This window comes from Onychomys torridus, chromosome 13, assembly GCF_903995425.1.
Source record: "Onychomys torridus chromosome 13, mOncTor1.1, whole genome shotgun sequence".
Taxonomy (NCBI): domain Eukaryota; kingdom Metazoa; phylum Chordata; class Mammalia; order Rodentia; family Cricetidae; genus Onychomys; species Onychomys torridus.
The window spans coordinates 58828852-58849246 of record NC_050455.1 but is presented as its reverse complement, the minus strand read 5'-3'; the positions used below and the strand labels follow the sequence as shown (position 1 = coordinate 58849246).

General features: G+C 39.2%; 1 protein-coding gene across 1 annotated transcript; it reads right to left on the bottom strand.

Moving 5' to 3' along the window:
* Positions 1–3654: 3654 nt before the first annotated feature.
* Positions 3655–17047, bottom strand: Stard6 (StAR related lipid transfer domain containing 6). The gene is made up of 6 exons (XM_036205222.1): positions 16958–17047; positions 16724–16773; positions 10486–10612; positions 7845–7962; positions 5205–5298; positions 3655–3911 (listed from the first exon to the last, which is right to left on the bottom strand). The coding sequence occupies exons 1-6, from the start codon at positions 17045–17047 to the stop codon at positions 3713–3715; spliced, it is 678 nt and encodes a 225-aa protein (XP_036061115.1). The 3' UTR covers positions 3655–3712.
* Between the last annotated feature and the right edge of the window lie 3348 nt (positions 17048–20395).

The following is a 20395-nucleotide window of genomic DNA, read 5'->3' as shown; positions in this document are numbered from 1 at the left end:
TTATATTACATTTTCATTACCCTAGTAATGAAAACAATTTTAAGGCATATACTTGAAATATCTCTGTTACTGAGATATCTGCTTTAGCCTTGGTGTTCAGCTACATTCAGTATTTAGTTTTGGGTAGTTAAGCACATGCCTACTTCAGCATCATTAGTTGTATCCTATGAAACTATGCATGCAATTGTCATGTAATTATTGAAGCTTTCTATTATATTTGGTCATTGATATATATCTGGTCAGTCTCATTAACAAATAATGATGTCCATTTGGATATTTTAGCTCCCAAATATTCATTTCTAAATACAGATAAGCATCTTAACTAGTATATGGTAAAATTTGATGAGCATTCACTTCTCATTACATTCCATCAAACTATAAACTTAATTTTTATTGCAGAAATATTGAAATATGAATGTAAAATAATTTTATGTAAAAAATAAGAGTTTGCGAAGGATTAGAATTGACTATCAAAATCTTCAGAGAATACATTATATGGTTCATTTTATAATGGAACAAAGGTTTTTTTTTTTTGTATATTTGGAAGTAATTGCTACAGAAGTTGGTATCTAGAAATGCTGGGCTGTCCCACAAAAATACAACATATATGATATTTAGGCTTCTGAGTAACAAGAGTTTGAAGAAATTGTTAGTAAATGTTGCAATAATGTTGCGGAAGCTACTGTAAGAAACTAGTATGTTTTCCTTGGAAAACAGACCAAATGTTTGGTTTGGGCCTAAGGTAGCTACAAGCAAAACGTGGAGCGCGCCACCTGGTGGCATTTAACTGCATAGGATTAAGGTATTAAACTTTTGTTTGTTGGGGTTGGGGATTTAGCTCAGTGGTAGAGTGCTTGCCTTTAACTCTAAGAATGATAGTTTGAATGAAATATCCACCCTCCTCATATATTCTCGGGCATTATGAATATTTGGTCCCCTGTTGGTGACACTGTTTGGCAAGGTTTAGGAGTTGTGGCCTTGCTGGAGGAACTGTGTCCCCAGAGGTGAGATTTAGGTTCAGGATGTGAGCTCTCTGTTGCTGCTCCAGCTAGCAGGTTCTGCCTGGTGCCACGCTTCCCTGCTGTATGGCGATGGATTCTCATAAGCCCCCATAAACCCTTCCATCTGAAGGTGATTCTGTCATGGTGTTTTCAGAAGGAGAGAAAAGTAGCTAATAAGGCAGCATTTCTCTTTTACGGTGAGGTGGTTTCTCAGAATAACAAATCCAATATACTAGTATGTGCCTTTTGACAGCAAAGTTAAGACCACTGATATTTAGAGTTATTATTGAAAAATGTGTATCATTTCCTCTCATTTTGTGGATTGTGTAGTATTTGGTGTTTTCTTATTCCTCTCTTGTTTAATTATTATTGAAGAGTGGTCCATCCATCCCTATTGATGTTTGTCTTTCTTTTCAGTCTGAAGATTCAGTCTGATGTACCTAGTTGGAGGCTGAGAGGTCCCAGTGGTCACTCCTTCAGTGAACCAGCCTGGAGCTGATGATGGGTGAGGGTGGCTATGGGAACGTGAGTCTGGGGAGTAGCTCAGGAAGGTCCAACTCCATCACTGCCCAGGGAAGCATCGCAGCACACTCAGGAAGAATCAGCCCTGCCTATAGCTTCAGTAAAGAAAGCACTCCAAGGAGACTCTAGTCCTGTCAATCCCTCTAGTGAGCGCAGCATCCCACTGATGCTGCATATCCCCCATCCCATGGGGTGTTAGCAATAATCTGGTACCCCCTGAACAGTGCAAGTTTCTCTGGAAGACTAAGGGTGAGCAAAAAATATCAAATAATTAATTCGACAAATCAATGACCTAACACCAAATGTGGGAATCCCAACACCAAAGCACCAGTAACAGGAGAAACCAAGACAATCTTTGTCCTCTAAAAAGTATTAATCCTGTAGTAATGTCCTCCATGACAGTGGAATTTTTTTTATCTCAAAAAATGAATTTAAAAGAATAAAAAGAACTCTTGAAAGAGTGCTGAGTATAGAGACAGCCGAATGAAATAAGGAGGTGGACATTCTCTGAATGTATGCCAACACTTGATCCTATGATTATTTTTAAAACTTTCTGCCATTCTGCTAAGTGTGCCGACATCTCAATTTGAATTTTACCTAGCGGCTAATATTGTGGAACATGTTTTTTCTCTTTTGAGTTTGTTTTTCAATCATGTACCTTTCTCAGGGCCATTGCCTTTGGCTACTTTTCAACTGGACTGCTTTTATACTACACATTTTGAAAGCTCCCTGTCTATTTTAGATGAGAGTTCTTTGCTAGAATGGTCCTTTAAGAAGGCAGATTCACCGTTAGCTGTTATTAGCACAGGAGCTGGATAGCGTTTATTTCTACCCTACAGAAAGCAGAGCATTGACTGATCCTCATGGCAGAGGTGTGTCACAGTTCAATGCCATTTCCCGCCCTTGCTGATACCTTCTTGGTGGACAATAATTTGCATAGGTATGTTGCCTTTGCAGTGGGGGCATGAGCTCGTCTCTCTAGGTGTCACTGATGACACCACAGATGAAGGAAATGGAAACAGAATGAGACTCTCAACCCTGTTGATCCCCAAGTGGAAATGGAGGTTCAGATAAATATCACTGGTTATGTATTGAAGTGTTACTGGTTTCTTGTAACACGAATCTTAAAAGGTCTTATTAATAAAAACAAACCCAGAGCCAGGTATTGGGGTGAGTGTTGAAAGATCAGATAAACAGAACAAGCCACATCCAACCTCACCTTGCCAACTTCTCAGCTGATCTTGTTTCCTCAGACTGAAAGCCTCTGAGTCTTCACTGGAATGGATCTCAGCTGAACTGCTGCTAAAAGCCTAAAACCTTAAAAGAACCCTAGTTCCTGGTCCTTATGCCTTATATACCTTTCTGCTTCCTGCCATCACTTTCTGGGATTAAAGCGTATTTCAACATGCCTGGCTGTTTCCAGTGTGGCTTTGAACTCACAGAGATCCATCCAGATCTCTGCCTCCAGAATGCTAGGATTAAAGGTGTGTGTGTGTGTCACCATTTTCTGGCCTATCTAGTGCCTGTTCTCTGACCCCAGAAAAGTTTATTAGGGTGCATGATATATTGGGGGACACAATATCACCACAGTTTCTGGTGTGAAAGATGGAATCCAGGGTCGTTATATGGTAGGCTATTATTCTACCCTTAGATGCACTCTGAGTTCCCCAGTGTTCAGTTCTTATGTTCAAGTTCCCATAATTCTCAATTGAAGTAGTAAATGAGGGAAAGGTAATTGAAAATACACTTTTTATTTATTTTTGAGATAGGGTCTTCCTGTGTAGCTCAGGCTGCTTTCACGTGCTGGTCCCATCTCAGTCCCTCCAGTGCCAGGCTTACAGGTGCTTGCCACCATCCCCAGATGAATACTTAATGAACTTCTAATTAATGCCAACTACTGACTATATCTGCTTGTTTATGATCTGAATGTGGAACATATTCAGGTGGGCAAAGTGTATTAATAGCACATTATTTAATGTCATGTGAGATTAAAAGCTATATCTAATGGAGTTTTCTTGTAAAATGAAGTTCTTATTTTGACAAAGCATTCACGTCCTCAGTACAAGAATAATGTCTAGAGACATAGAATAGATTTACGTATATTGACTTAGAAGTAATCAGCAGTGACAAACTACACTTACTAGCAGTTTGCATGGTCTGCAATCTCTATGTTTAATGGCAGAATTGCTTTATTTCTTTTTGTGTACTGATGGTTGCCTACTGAGACGTCTACGTACTGATGCAGTTTCACGCGCCTTTATGGCATCTTTTGCATTGAGGAAGAAGTGCACTAAGTTGGATGGCATGGCTTTTTCAATGATCGATGTAAGCCATTTTCCTCTCATGTCTATCTGGACAAATACAACTAGCTTGGAATATGCTGGGTTTCTGTAAGCAAAGAAAGAGTTACAAAAGATAAAGCATTCTTAACTTGACCTTAGGGAGTGACAAGTTTATAGAGAGAAGTCTTCAATTAATTCTCTTTGATTCTTTCTATCGTGCACATGACAAGACAATTAACTAAAAGAGGAAGGGACAGTGACCTGAGGTCAGATCCTTATAAAATAAAAATTCTACATAGAATATTAAGTAGTCAGAAGATATCTTAAAATCTCAGCTTAGTTACCCTTTCCTTTTGCTATTTCTTCTATCCTTTGAGTAGATACGTAGTCCTCAGAATTCATACCTTTTCTTTTTTCTGAACATTTGTTCTACTCCAGTTTATGTAGCATTTATCAACTTTAAAGAGCCCTTATATATACATTCTTTACTTAATAAGAAAAACAGTATCTGCCTCTATTAAAAATGAAAAAATAAGGAAATGAAAATTATATACCTATGTTCCTGCATATATGTGCAGTTTTTTCCAATGAGATATATTTATATTTCCACATTTATTAAACATAGGTTCTTTTCTCATACAATAGAATCTGAATACAGTTTCCCTGCCTCTGCTCCTCCCAGTTCTTCCCCACCTCCCCTCCCATTCATTTCCACTCCCTTTCTGTTCTTAGGAAAGAACAGGCCGGGGCCAGGGATTTAGCTCAGTGGTAGAGAGCTTGCCTAGCAAGCACAAGACCCTGGGTTCAATCCTCAGCTAAAACAAAACAAAACAAAAACACAAACAAACAAAAAAAAACAGGCTTCTAGAAGAGAACAACAAAGCATAAGAAAACAAAATCTAACAAGATAAAATGAAAATCATCATACAGAAGATGGCCAAGCCAACATCATGCTTATAGTTATAGAATTACTTTTATTAATTTTCCCTTCTCTGAGACAGTTTGGCCATGCATCTCAACTGGGCCTTCAATTCACTGTAGTACAATCAGCCTTGCCTTGAACTCATCACGGTAGTCCTCCTGCTTTCACTGCTGAGTTCTAGGCTTAAATGACTACACCCGGCTATAGACAGCATGGAAGGGTTAGCTGTGGCAAAATATTTGTGTGTTTCATTATGCCCAGAGCCCTAGAATATATTTTATAGTAAGTTATCTGTTCTTATATTTAAGACAAAAATAAAAAAAGTTATTTTTAAAATTGCTTATGGGGCAGTTTTTTTTTCTCCCAATAAAGTATATTGGTACATATTTCTATTCGTAAGCTAGGGATCCTGAAGTAAATCCTAAGTGGAAATGAAAAACCCTGTTAAAATAGACACCTATGAACAGTAGCACTTACTCTTTGAGAGGTGAACATATATAGCCAGAAGGGTAGTTATAGCCACGGACATAACGGGAAGTCGGAGGATATCCTGGGAAGTCCACACTATGAGCTGTGATTACAAAAGGTGAAATGAGACAGTTTCACAAGGACAAACATTATTTCCAGAAGCATAATCTTAAAATATATGATGTCTTTTGACTTCAGTGTTAACACTAGTTTCACAGTGTGTGTGTGTGTGTGTGTGTGTGTGTATTTGTACTAGTACCCCTAAAGATGCTTGTATATTTTTAAACAAGAAAAGTTCTTTAAAAGTATCACTTAGTTACTTTCTGAGGTTTGAAACAAAAGAACAAAGCATAAAAGATTGTTTTATTGGGGCTCATTGACTTTTGTTAATACTTTTATTCTCCATGAAATCTCTGAAGTACTTAGACACTTGAAATGCTCTCCTCTGTTAATTCCATGCACTAATTTCAAAGTGTCATTAAAACTTAGTTTTACCTTAGTAATTAATTATGCAGCATAATATGTACGTTGCAGTGAAAAGAAGGAAGGTGAAATTTAAGACAATTATATATTTTCTAAACAGTTTACAAATTTATCACTTTTGCTACAGCTAGATACCATGAATTTTCCTAAATTATTTTAGCAAAGGCTATGCAAAATGCCAAGTGAAGCACCAGTGTGGAGGAGGAATGTGGCCGAGTGGCTATTCCATTTTGACTCGCTCCCGAAACAGAGCCCGTCGTTAGGCTGGTATGGCGGTATTGCCAGAGTGAGAAAAACATTTCCATGTAAAACATGGAGACTAATCTTGTATTTCTTTTCTTCTGTTAAATCTGTTAGTTTACCAAAAAGTGTGAGTCTTTAGTGAGGCATGTGCTGTGGTAGGTAGCATTTGTTTTGAAAAGCAGAAAGACTAGAGTTTTAAATTCAGTAGCTTATTACATAGCTAAATCAATATTTTTACTGCTCAGTTTCTGGAAACTTCAGTTTTAACCTTAGTGAGACTATACATACAAAATATTTAGCTCAAAGCAAAGTGCAGAATAAAGCTTTAAAAACACCAAGAAGAAAACTGACTATACATTGAACATTTACTCAGCGGAAATTTAAGAAAATTTAGCTTTGTTGCTGCATAAAATGAATGGTTATTTCTAGTCACTAGTTTAAACTTACATTGTTTTATTTACTTACTATTTTTTGAGACAGGATTTCAATATATAGTCCTGGTTGGCTTAGAACTCACTATGTACACAAGGGTAGCCTCAAATTCATAGAGATTCATCTGCCTCTGCCTCCCAAGCACTGAGACGAAGGCATGCTCCATCATGCGTTTGTTTATTTATTTTCTAATTTTACTGTGCTGGATGGAGCCCAGGGCCTCATATGGCTGTGACAGTACCGTGACATTGAGCTAAAACCTCAGCTGCTGTTTTACCTTCCTCAAACTATTAATAGAGGCTAGAAACACCTTGATTTTAAAATGGAAAATTATAGACCTACAATTCAGAAAAGGCAAAATTTCATATAGTACGTAGCAAAAACATTTTGTGTGATGAAACTTTGAAGACAATGATTAAAATATGTATACATATTTTATGAGACCATTCATCTTTAATTTTTTTCTTTTAGGTTTTTTGTTTGTTTGTTTGTTTGTTTGTTTTTTGAGACAGGGTTTCTCTATGTAGTTTTGGTGCCTGTCTTGGATCTCACTCTGTAGACCAGGCTGGCCTTGAACTCACAAAGATCCGCCTAGTTCTGCCTCCCCAGTGCTGGGACTAAAGGTGTGTGCCTCCACTGCCCGGTGAGAACATTCATCTTTAATGATCTGCTATAAGACCCAGAAAACTGGCTTTGAGTCAGGGAGCTGAAAAGTTTTGTCTGTGAAACAGAATTCTGGAGTCATCCCATTGTAAGTACTGGGAAGCAATAACACAGCTTCACTGTCTATCCCTGAGTAACTTACAGGAAAGAAAATATTCTTATAGAAATTATAGGATTAGATCAAATTCAAGAAGAAAACTGGTATCTTTACTGCTACTCTGCCAAAGTACTTTCATTATACATGATCTTAAGCTTTCAGAGTCCAAACTCTTGTGGTGTGAAAAGGCTTTGTGTCAGTAACACAATTTACCAAATAAAGATAATTTGTGTTTCACAGAGTCACATTATTGCAGAGAAGGCTAGGGCTATATCAAAACTTGCATTCCTAGATGAGATATAGGTACATTTAAGGAAAGACCCACCCAGCAGTACTCAGTATTATCATACTTTATAATCAGTACTGTAACAATTATTATATATGGCCATTTTAAACAAGCCACGTATAAAATTATATAAAAAGGGCTAGTTTTGTTTCATAGGATTAAAAATGTATACATTAAAATTTTAGTTTTTAGTCTCTATCTGTATTGATTCCATAGTGCTTTCTGCAAAAGTCCAGGAGCAACTGACTTATCTCCACAGCACGTCTTGGATTAGGTGAAATACCTGGCCTGGGTACATGACACAAGCCTTTTGGTTGCGCTGAATAAACAAACAAAAGAACTGGAACTATAGTTTCTTCTAAACCATTAATACTAACTATTAAAGGCAAAACAGTTTTAATGACACATAGTAATTCTAAAACATGGGCAAAATGTTTCAACTCACCACAGATAATGTCAACATTCCCTTCATAGTGTTTGACGTATACTACGTCGATAAAGTCTCTAGGGGAAATGGAGCCCATGGCAAAACTATTCGTAATGGTATGACATATAAATGTGTCCTGCAACAAATCAAACCATAAAGGTTGCAAAAGTCACTTAATGTCAATGATTTATTGTTCCCCAAGAACTTCATCATGTATGTTTAGTCTGTCTTTAGACGGTCTTACCAAATCAGCCTGCATTGATAGTGTTAAGGAACATCAGAGTCACAGTTAGGTGTGCACAACATTCAGCAAAGAATCTGAAGATCATTTATTCTATTTGTAGACAGAGAGGACAAGGCCCATCAGATGAAATTCTATGCACAGCTAGAAAGCAGTTCAGAATTAGAGCTGAGGTCTTCTGATTTCTGTACAGCACTATTTTGTCCTTCTGTGGGGTTGGTAAAATATTCTGAAAAAATACACTGATGTGGCACTTTATGGCATGAGGCCTAAAATTAATGACCAGTATTTGAAACCATCTGGTGAAACTGGATTTCGGATGGCCTAGCTGCAAATTCTTCCAAGTCTGTCCTGCGTGTGAGATCTCCCAGGGTCCAACAGCTGTCCTCACTGAAAGGACCCACAGTCACCATCCCTTTCAGTGATTTCAGTTCTCTGTTGGCCTGGGTTGCATGACAGACTTTTTCTGGGGAGACATAAAATACAGATCTACTCATCCCAGAAAGGGTGCCTATGAGAGAGCAACATAAGGATATACACCAAAGTCCAACTTGATAAACAAAAGGGTTACTCCGGAATATGGGTGGGAGGTTACTTATTTACAGGAGCAGAAATGACTCAAAGACATCTGCACTACCAAAGCCCACCGAGCACAGGTATTCAGCTCATAAAAGCCGGAAACCTGGGAGTTCACTGCATTTCTGGCAAGCAGCTCAGTGTCTGAGAGTGTCTGTTCCAGGTGGCTTCATTTGCCTGGGCCTCTTCTAGGCAGTTCAGCTAGCTAATTTTCAAACAAGATATTTTATTTTGTTTTTCACATTGCTTGACTAACTACATTGGGGTTTCCCATGTTTTAAAATATGGAAGACTTCACTACTTTGCATGTCATGCTTACATAGAAGTCATAAAATTTTCTCTGTGTGGTTTTTAGTATATGTGCTGCCATAAAGTGTTCTTTCATTAGTTCATACTTTGTCTTGAGTCTTTCAAAATGTTTTGCTTTTTTATCGTGTGTGTGTGTGTGTGTGTGTGTGTGTGTGTGTGTGTGTGTATGCATGCACATGTTTACAACAGTGCACGTGTGGAGGTTAGAGGACAACCTTGGTTGTAGATTCTTGCAGTCCACTTTGGTTGAAGCAAGACGTCTCTGTTGTTTGCTACTATATACAACAGGCTAGCTGGCCCATGAGTGCTGACACATCCCTAGGCTGTGTCTTCCATCCTCTGATTCTCCTTGCTCCATACTGCTTTTGCCCCAGCGTAAACCACCGTAAGATTCCATTTAGATTGTTCTTATGGCTTCCTAACTGTCCTATTTCATCTTTTCCCCCCCTTCAGTTGTGATGGGAGATTTTATTGGGCATCTTAATCTGATTTAGCATCTGTGATATTTCAGCACCTACTCTTTAGGCTAACTCACCAGTCCTGGTCTTTAATTGTTAATAGTACCTACTCTTTCTTCTTAAGTCTTTATGGTACATATCAATATTGTACCTGTTCTCTACTGCCATCTTTATACACTGAACTCCACCAGGAAACTTGGAGTCGTATTACTGATGCGGCAGGAGAATCTCCAGTTCCAGGCCAGTATGGGCAGTGTAGGAAGAACTGGGACCATGTGGGTTTCTTAAAAACCAAAACAGCTGCAACAAAACCCAAACTCATGGCTGGAAGGATGCTCAGAGGATAACGGCATGTACTGTCGTTTCAGAGGACCAGAGTTCGGCATCCAGCATCCACACGAGACAGCTCACAACCGTTAGTAAGGACAGCTCCACAGGGATTCTCTGCCTCTGTCTGCCTTGAGCACCTGCACTCATGTGGATATACCATGCTCTCCCCCAATACAATTTCGACTCCTCATCAACAAGGCATGTTTTCAGATAGTAGAGGTGAATAGCTAAGTTTAATTCCCTCACAGCAATATGTACATATCATCAAGAGACTGGCAGATTAGGAATGTGATAATTATTTACAAACAAAACAAAGCTAATTGGAATTAAACTCTTGACTAATAAAAATGGACATTTAAAGGCTTTTATAACATTCCAGCTAGATGTCCATGCTTATAATTCTGTAACTCAGAAAACAGAGGTTGAGAGTAGCCTGGGCAAATAAGTGAGCTATCATCTCAAACTAAATTTTAATAAAAGTAGTGGTATATGTGTATGTTGTGTGTATGTGTGTGTGTTTGTGTGTTTGTGTGTGTGTGTGTGTGTGTGTGTGTGTGTGTGTGTTTAGTGATACAGTGTTTGCTTGGCATGCAAATGACCCTTGGCTCAATCCCAAACCCTGTAATAAGAAACAGCTAATTTGAATCTAAGACACTATTGAATACTACACAGATTTAATAACTCACATTAGTTAAAAAATATACTAATACCGTAAACAATTCTTTACTATTCAATACTAAATTACCGAATCAATCTTGTGTAACACGTTGTACGATTTCAATAATTTATCCCACTTAATTCTGTTTTCAGGCTGGTAGAGGAAACTGGAGAGCTTAGCTGTTGATAATGGAATTATTCCTTCAACGCGATATCTATGGTTATCAAAGTAAAGAAAATTGAAGAATTTGGTGTAAGCTGAGGATATAGTGCTGCTGAAATAAAAGACAGCAAACCATAGTCAAGAAATTGTGAAACTGATATCTGATATCAAAACACCTGGGACCAAAAGTGCTTTTTATTTTCACTATTTTATTTATTATATTTTATATGTAAACATACTTTATTACTACAATTTATTAATTTTTTTTTTTAGTATTTGCATAGTTATAAAATGAGAAATCTTGGGGATGAGCTCAGTGTAAGCACAAAATTCATTTTTACTTAGATTCTTTATCTTACATATTCTAAGGGAACTTTATATAAAATTTTAAATACTTTTATTTAATACAGTGTATTGAACTGGATCTAGCATAGCCTATTAAATAAACATTATTTAATATTATTTAATGCAGCAATTATTTCAAAGTTCACTCTTCTAGCCAGGCCTGAGGGCGCAGGCCTGTGACCTCAGCTACTCAAGAGGCTGAGCAGGCAGGAGAATCATTCTGGATGACCTCTGTATAGGCCACCAGGTGAGTTCAAGACCAGACTGAAACCCTATTTTTTTTTTAAATACAGACAGTGACTTTTAAATTCTGTGTGATGTTGTTATCCATCAAGAAATTAACGCCTTTAATCCCAGTACTTGGGAGGCAGAGGCAGGCGGATCTCTGTGAGTTCGAGGCTAGCCTGGTCTCCATAGCGAGTTCCAGGAAAGGCGCAAAGCTACACAGAGAAACCCTGTCTCGAAAAACAAAAAACAAAAACCAACCAAACAAACAAACAAAAAAAGAAATTAATGTGGTGGGAGAAAACTGGATTCAAATCCACTATTGCAGAAGGTTGCCAGCTGAAAGTGAAATCAGAGTAGTATGGCCACACCCTTACTTTTTTTTCATTTCTTTCAAAGAAGGACAACAGATGTTTTGAGGTCAAACTTTTAAGTCTCTAAAAAATTAAAATTTCTTCAGAGAGCGTGAAAAGAACAAAAATGTCTTTACTAGAGAGAAGAGTAGTTACACATGTGGGAAATTATTACCCTCTACTTTTGTTTTTGGTTTACTGAGGCAGGGCCAAGCTGTGCAGCCCCAACCGTGCAACATTTTATGAACCTCAGGATGGTCTCAAAGTTAAGCACCTCAGCCTCCTGAATGCCAAAGCTAGAATTACAGGCACGTGCCTTTATGTCTGGCTGGCTTCCATGATTTGGTCAGACAAGGAATTCTTTAGACAACTTCCTTGTGCACTTGACTGCTGTGGATATGGCTCTGTGTAAATAAAATTCTGATTGGCCAGTGGCCAGGCAGGAAGTATAGGTGGGACAAGAGAGAAGAGAATTCTGGGAAGTAGAAGACTGGAGAGAGACACCGCCAGCCGCCGCCATGAGAAGCAACATGTAAAGACACTGGTAAGCCACAAGCCATGTGGCAAAGTATAGATAAGCAGAAATGGGTTAATTTAAGATAGAAGAAGTAGATAACAAGCAGCCTGCCACGGCCATACAGTTTCTAAACAAATGTAAGTTTCTGTGTGCTTTCTTGGTTGGGTCTGAGTGACTGTGGGACTGGCGGGTGAGAGAGATTTGTCCTGACTGGGCCAGGCAGGAAAACTCTAACTACACTTGACTTTTTCTTTAAAAGCTTAGTGGGTACCCAATTTCCTCTATGAGGTATTCTGAAATACCTTAATGTAAGGTTTATTTCCTTCATGTCAAATATATTTTTTATTTTTTTGATTTCTTGAGACAGGGTTTCTTTGTGTAGCCCTGGCTATCCTGAAACTCGATCTGTAGACCAGGCAGGCCTGGAACTCACAGGGATCTGCCTGTCTCTGCCTCCCAAGTGCTGAGATTAAAGGTGTGGGAGACCACTACTGGCCTTTCAAATTTTTTTAAAGACTTATTGATTTATGTGCTTTATGTATATGGGCGGTTTGTCTGCATGTACATTTACACATCAGAAGAGGGCATCGGATCCCATGTCACTAGAGTTATAGATGGTGGGTACTGGGAATTGAACTCAGGACCTCTGCAAAAGCAGCCAGTGCTCTAACTGGGGAGCCACTCCTCCAGCCCCCAAAAATGTTTTTAAGAGGTTACTATTTGAGAGAGAGAGAGAGTGTGTTTTAAGCCTGGGGAGAAATAAACACAAATAATCACCATGTAATGCAACAATGTCAGACATAAAACAGAATTCACATACAATTTTTTGTTCAGACGTCTGCACACACTGCCACAGATTGTCCTTTACGCATCTAAGGTCTCTCGGTAGTAAGATTGTAAACTCTAATATAGTGACAACCTTTTCGCATTTCTCACCTATACCTAACAACACCTAATTACCCTTTCATAAAGCAGTTTTTTTCTGAAATGTAATTACTGATGATGACTAACACTGTCTTTTAATAGCTGTTCACCAAGTGACACCAACTGTAAACTATTTAAATGTACATCTGAGGGTCTATTTTCTACCCTTACGGATTTCATCCTGCTGGACAGCTAGACATATAACCCGAGGCCCCACTGGAGAGAATAAGTGCGGACAACTAGAAAGCACAGGAATATGGAGGGTAAAGAGGGAACACGGTGTTGAGGCTCTTTGTGGGAGAATCGGAAGTCTGTTTTTCGATTATTGGTGACAGTATTATGAGACAATGGAAAATGGTAAATAAGCATTCAATGTTAAAGCAGAAGGTAGACTCTGGTTGATGCCTTCTCTGGATAATGTGCCTCAGTTATTCCACACATCCATGGGACAGACGTAGGGTTCCGAAGAAATGATGATTGAGGTAATCCAGGTAGCCTCTGAAGCAAAGTCCTGCTTGCTTCTGAAAGTTTTCCCTTCACTATTACAATGTAGGCACTTGGGGACAGTCTCCTATGTAGGCAGGTATTCACCTGACAGGAGCGGGGAGTAGAAGTAATGATATTTATATTGTGGGGTGTGCGGGAGTAAACTAAATTGTATTTGGTTGTAATGCCTGGTAAGATTAGAGGAATGGGTAGTTGAGAGCAGAAGGGGAAAGATGTGCCTTTCTTCTGATGCATAAAACCAAGTGTTCAAAACCACTAGAGGTCCTTCTGGGGGCAGTAAATTACTGACGAAAAGCACAAATGTTAATAAAATATGTAGATTACCTGTTTCTTTTGGTCTTTCAAGCCCCAACTGTCCTGGAACTTGTTTTGTAGACCAGGCTGGCCTCAAACTCACAGAGATCTTCCTGCCTCTGCCTCCCAAGTGCTGGGATTAAAGGCGTGCACTACCACCAAATTTTTCTCTAGTATGTTTTAAAAATACATTTTTTTTTTTTTTTTTTTTTTTTTTTTTTTGCCAGAGCTGAGGACCGAACCCAGGGCCTTGCCCTTGCTAGGCAAGCGCTCTACCACTGAGCTAAATCCCCAACCCCTAAAAATACATTCTTATTAAAAGAGTGAATGAGCCAGCTTTGTGCTAGTGACCGTAGACAGAAGTGCTGTAAGGGTCCAGATTCAGCAGTACTGCACCTGGCTGGGAATCCAAATCAGGTGGACCTGTCTCCAGCAGAGCGCAGGGGACTGACAAAGGAGGGTATTCGAATCGGAGATTGAGAGATTACCAGTGCTCATAATCCTCGTCTCCTGCAACAGTCCATGGCAGACCGTGGTCTAACCCAGGCACCATGGCAACACCAACTGTAAGAGGAGACTAGAAAGCTTCCAGCAAACGTGAAAGGCTCAACAATCCAGGGCCACTGCTCCACAGAAAAGACAGAGAAGTTGTCAGATGAGTTGGTTGTTTGAAAAGAATAGAACTGACCAACTCTTAGCCAAACTGACCAAAGAGTAATGCAATCTAAATGAAAAAGATTAATCAAAAGATACACTCGAGAAAAGACAGCCTTCTAAATAAATGGTGCTGGAAAAGCAGAATATTAGCCTGTAGATGAATGAAAAAATCGGGTTTGTATCTTTCACTTTGCACAAAAAAAAATCAATGCAAACTAGATCAAAAACCTTAATGTAAGACATGAAACTCTGAGACTGGTAAGGGAAAATACTTCAGGATGCAGGTGTAGGAAATAAACTTGTGACTAGAAGCCCGCCAGCATAGGAAGGAGCCTTAGCGTGGACACACAGTTAAAAAGCTACTGCAGAGTGAAGGAGACCAGCAGAGGGAACGGCAGCCCACAGAGTGAGAGCATCTTGGCCGGCTGTACTTCAAACTGTTAATGCCTACACTGTATTTCAAAAAACTGCAATGAATGAGCACCCAAACCTTCCCTGCCCGTCAGTGAATGGGCTGATAAACTGAGCCGACATCTTTCATGAGAAGAAACACAAATGTGCAATAAGAAGGCCAGTTATGGAACTAGGCAATGTTTGGGCACCAGCCGCTCCTAACCCTGTGAGAACAGAGCTGTCTTCCACCAGCCCTTTCATAGCCTAAAACTCCACCGGCCCTGCTTCCCTACCATAGTTATTTCTTAGCTGCACTTCAGCGGGCCTTGTAGCGGGACAATACTGCCACCTACTGTTTGAACCTTCTCTTCCCCCCTTTGACTCCTTGCTCTTCTGCACTCAGGCTGGCCTGGTGTATATCTGGGTACGTATTCCCCACATACCTATGCCATTTCTCCTTCATGCAATCATTCCCATTCCTGTGGACAGCCTCTTGGTCAACTTCCCACCTAACAACCTAGTGCCTATCACTGGTCTCATCGCGATGGACTGCCTCCTCTTCTTTCCCTTTCCATTAATACTAACGGATTAGTATACACGGTACTATCGGGGTTATCTCAACTTCTCAAATTAATCAGTATTTAACAAGGGTTGCTTTGCTAGTCTATTTTCAGAATGGGTTAACGACTGGATAGTGACATGCTGCAGATAATACTTAACCCACAAGGGCAGACCACAGATAGATTCTGTGACAAAAGCAGGCTAAAGGAATGGCGCCACCCACAGTGGCCTAGGTCTTCCTATATATCAATTGATCAAGACACCCCTCCGCCCCTGCCCCGCAACATACCAACAGACTAACCTAGTCTAGAAAATCCTTCTCTGAGACTATTTTCCTAAGTGATTCTACATTGTGTCAAGCTGACCCTTAAAATAGGTTTTACTTCCCTGGTATACCTGGACTTGAGTATACCTATACCTCTCCCACCCTCGGTTCACTTTTGAAAGTGCCACTGTTAAGGTCATCTATTGCTTAGACAACAAAAGAAAGAATTACCTTCTTGATACTTATTAAAATGAATAAGAGAAATTCATGTCATCCTTATCTATTAATAAAACAAATGGCATGCAGGTGTCTAAAGCAGGAGAAGTTGAGTTAGTGAGAGCGATCTCCAAAACAACAACAAACTCACAAAAACTGGTGCACAAATACCGGTAGACTTTAGTAAGATGAAAAACAAACAAACAAAAAACAACCACAAAAATCCCACTGACAGCCAGAGGTACAAGTATAGGTTTTCAACGAAGTGTTTTCTAAAATTTGGTCATGGTTGTCTCAATAACACAGTGATCTGAGGGAACAGATGTGATACCAGGAACTATACGAGAACACCTAAAAAAAAAAGTCAGTACATTCATTCACCTTTAGTATACTTGTGTTTGAAACAGTCCAAGCTCAAAAACATGCTTCTAAAGCACTTCATAGGAAAAAAAAAATCTGCACTTAAGAGAAAGAGAAAAAAACTGATGGGGAAATTACTTTTTAGTGGTTTGAGAGAAAAGTGAAGCATTCTAAACATCTTAAAAATGCTACTGTTAGCAAGAAACGTTAATGCACTTTTGTAGAACTTCCCCATCCTAGTGAATGAGAAGGAGTTTTTATGCACATATTGTAGTTTCCTGGTGTTAGGAATGGAGCTCAGGGCCTTGTGCATATGAGCAAATTGTTCTACACTGTCCAGAAGCAATTTACTTTGTGACTGTATTCATGTCTGAAAACTGTTGCACAATACACAATTGCTCTAGCTTATGAAAAGCACATGACTTCAGGCATCATTTCCCAGTGACTATTAAATAGTTTGTTCTAGTTATGAAGCGGTATTGACTTCCAGATTTGGTAAAGCCATTGAACTTAAAACAATGCCTGTAAATGGGAAAATGTACTTACAGATTTCCGTGGAATTTTTTAGAAGTCTTCTTGGAAACAGTTATCTTTTTCTCAAAGGGGAATAAAATCCAGAAATAAATTAACTGTCAGATACAGAAAACAAAACAAACAAAAAACAAAACAAAAGTAAAACTATGTTTTTCTGGCTGACAAAAGAACATATTATTTTAAAATGTCTTTATAGTAAAAAAAAATAATTAAAAAATAAACTCTTGAAAAATACTTTTTTCTTACTGAAGATTTAACAACTTTCCAGTCAGATATATCTTGACTGTAAGCTAAAATTTCTTCAGCAGTTTGTTGGGCAATTGCCTTAAACTCCATCTACCTGTGAAAATTTAAAAACAAATGATTGGTAAAATACAATCATATAAACAAGAAAGTGCCATGTTGCAGAAAATTTTGAACTCATAAACTGAAGGCACTCTTCTGCTCCAGTCTCTCAACTAGTTGGTGCTATAGGTGTGCTCTATTACATTTTAATACTATTTTTTAACCACATCTGTCATTTAGCAATTCAAAAGAATTACTTGATCACTTCCATTCAAAGACTTTTCTTCAAATGAAAAAACGTTCTATTGTGTATAAAGCCAGAATTTGCAATCAGGGACCTGGGTGAAATCCGATCTTTGCCCTGTGTAAAGTATGATATGTAACATTTCTACTTTCTTATTTTCTTCTTGATGTAAAATTAGCATATACATAACATCCTGTAGAGTCAATGTGTTAAATAAAGTCCTAAGAGGTTTAAAAAAATGCTCAGAGCATGGCAGGTTATAGTTGTTCAATAAACCTTTATTTCTAAAAAGCTTCTTTTTTTTCCTTCCATGTGTCACACTATGCTCATCATGTGCTCATGGTATTAACACTGTTAAAGTGATTGGCAGATTTCCTCTCCAAGCCTAGACCTACCGGCTATCCTCCTGTTCACTTAGACACAATCTCCTGGATATTCCTCAAATGTAACCCAGAAACTTCCTATCTCAAGGTCTTTATATTACCTGTTCTCTCTCCTTGGAAAAAATTCATGAGAGATTATGCTTTATTGAATCCTTTAATGAAATGTCAACTATTCAGACAAGATCATATTCAAAGCAATTCAGTTTAAACACATTGACTACATCTCTCCTTGCTGGTAAGTACTACAAATGACTGTTTTCATTCCATCGCATTCATAGACTGAAATTGGGTGGTGATTAGGTCACGAGAGCGGAGACTTCCTGGATATAAGCTTAGTGTCTTTCTCGGTGACTTCAGACAGCTTATTTGCCCCCTCTGCCCTGAGGACACAGCCATAACCTAGCAATCTGCATTCCAGAAGGGTGCCCTGACCAGAAACCAAACATTATGGCACTCTGGTGCCATATAGTATATCCACTTGTGCTATTTATAACCCACCTAGTCTATGGTAATATGTAGTGGGTCCCTAACTAAGCACAACAGTTAAGTACAGCAAGAACAATGAAGACGTTGAGTCTCCTGTGAATGCCTTCAGGCAGCTGGGGGGATCATTGGTCCTTCAGCCCACCAACCCTGTTCAGCTGGGGAGGCCGGAGAGATGTACAAAGAACACGGTAATGTATCTGGATTTGAAGACCAACTCCTGAAACAAAAGCTGACAAACTGCTTGGGCTTTGACTTTCAACTTTCTACATTTATAGAAAGGAGATACTACTACTCACGGGGGTCCATACAGGCTAAGAGAGTTATTACACAACTGTGCTTGAAGCAGTGAGGAATTGTGTTCAAGGTGCTCAAATAAGGTTAGTTTCTTATACTGAATAGTTATAACCATCACTAAAATGTTCCTCAAATAAAACTCCAAACTGGCTCTTAAGTGTATTAATACATCTTAACACATAAGTATCACAGCTTAGAAGATCCTTAGCTCTCACTTAAAACTCTGGGTTGGATCACAAATTTGTATTCTCTTGCTTAGTTTCCTGGACAGGCAGAATAACTAGGTGATTTTTTTTTCTTTTTCTATTAGAAAAACCATTTTAGACTCCTGGTTTCTTTACCTTTGTTAACAAATCTAGTCCTGAATTTTAGTGCCCATTGAAACTAGTCTCCAAATCCTGGTGGAGATGTCCATATCTGTTAACCTGTAAGGGGATAAAGCAGAGGTGGAATTATTTTGATCCACAACTTAGGTCAACATATTTTATAAATTATTTTGCATCTCCATAATGTCTTTCATCAACACTTTCTATCTCGATTAAAAACACATTCCTAAAGTGGAAGTAAAAAGTCTTACTTCTCTACGGCTGTGATAAAACACCATGGATCAAAGGCCACTTACAAAAGAAAATATTTAATTTGGGGTTTATGGTTTCCAAAGCATTAGAGTCCATCATGACAGAGCAGAGGCATGGGTGGTGGGAACAGGTGAGAGCTTACATCTTGATTTGTAAGCTGGAGGCAGAGAGAGAGGCACACACTGAAAGTGGCACAAGCCTTTTGAAGCCTCAAAACCCACTCCCTGGAGGCGCACCTCCTCCATCAAGGCCACACCTCCTAATCCTGCCCAAATAGTTTACCAACTGGAGACCAAGTGTTCAAACATCTGAGCCTGTGGGGCCATTCTTATTCAAACCACCACCAAGTAGTTTGAAAAGTACTCTTTATTTTTTCAGTGGTAAGACTGAATTTATCACCTTAAGCAAGCGTTCTTCCCACAAGCTACATCCCCAAACCAAGAAACAGTAAAACTATTTCTTATAAAGAACCTTTAAAAGGACAGGTTAAAAAGATACCAAGATGAAATTTAGGCTTTTAAAGAATCTAGTTTTATTAAGGCCAGGCATAAACGTCGTTTGGCTGGTCTCCCATATGGGTTTGTCCTAGTGAATAAAACACAGGTTTTTACTTCTCAGTGACTTACCTAATATTGGTATAGAAATTTCACCATTGTTGACATTTATCACTAGTTTTAAGTTTCTGCATGGGTTGGATCATTATTTTAAAACCACTTCACATTTCCATAATAGATGTGTGTTTAATGAACCACTGAACTGTATTCTATGGCATTTGCCAATTTCATGTGCTAAGAGAAACAGGAAGGTGAAGTTTAGAAGGCCAGAGATGCGACAAAGGTACAGGACACAGCCAAATTATAGTTCTAGTACCTGATGATGTAACATTGGATGAACTAGATGGAAGCCAAGGATGTCTTCAGCCATAGGGTCAGTGGAAAACCAACACAGACCGATGTTGAGATAGCATCTTTTTTGACAGAGCACTCGGTGGCCACTTGATTCTCTCCACCTCATATCCTGTCCCAGCCTGATAAGACAGGTTCACACAAGTCAGTGATCTTTATGTTGGTATAGTTTCCCTCTTTCTGTGCGCTGCCCCACCGGGTCCCTCATTCGTGTTGGGTCACTGCCATTCTTTCCTGAGAATCAAGGTCCCCAAAGAGTTTGTTAAACCCCATCACCAGGCCATGGGACTTCCTTCCTTCCCCAGTCCTGAATCTGCAGCCTGTCTGATGTGGGTGGAAGCCCAGGAGGGTCAGAGCTCCGAGGAAGGACTTGGTGGGCAGAGCGCTCCTTGGCTGACTTGGTGCCTCTCTTGGGGAGGGGATGCTCTGAAGGCGCGCACAGCTCACTGGAAAGACTTGGGCTGAGGATCTGACTCTCAGGGACGGGACCCGCTCCGGAGGGCGCCTCC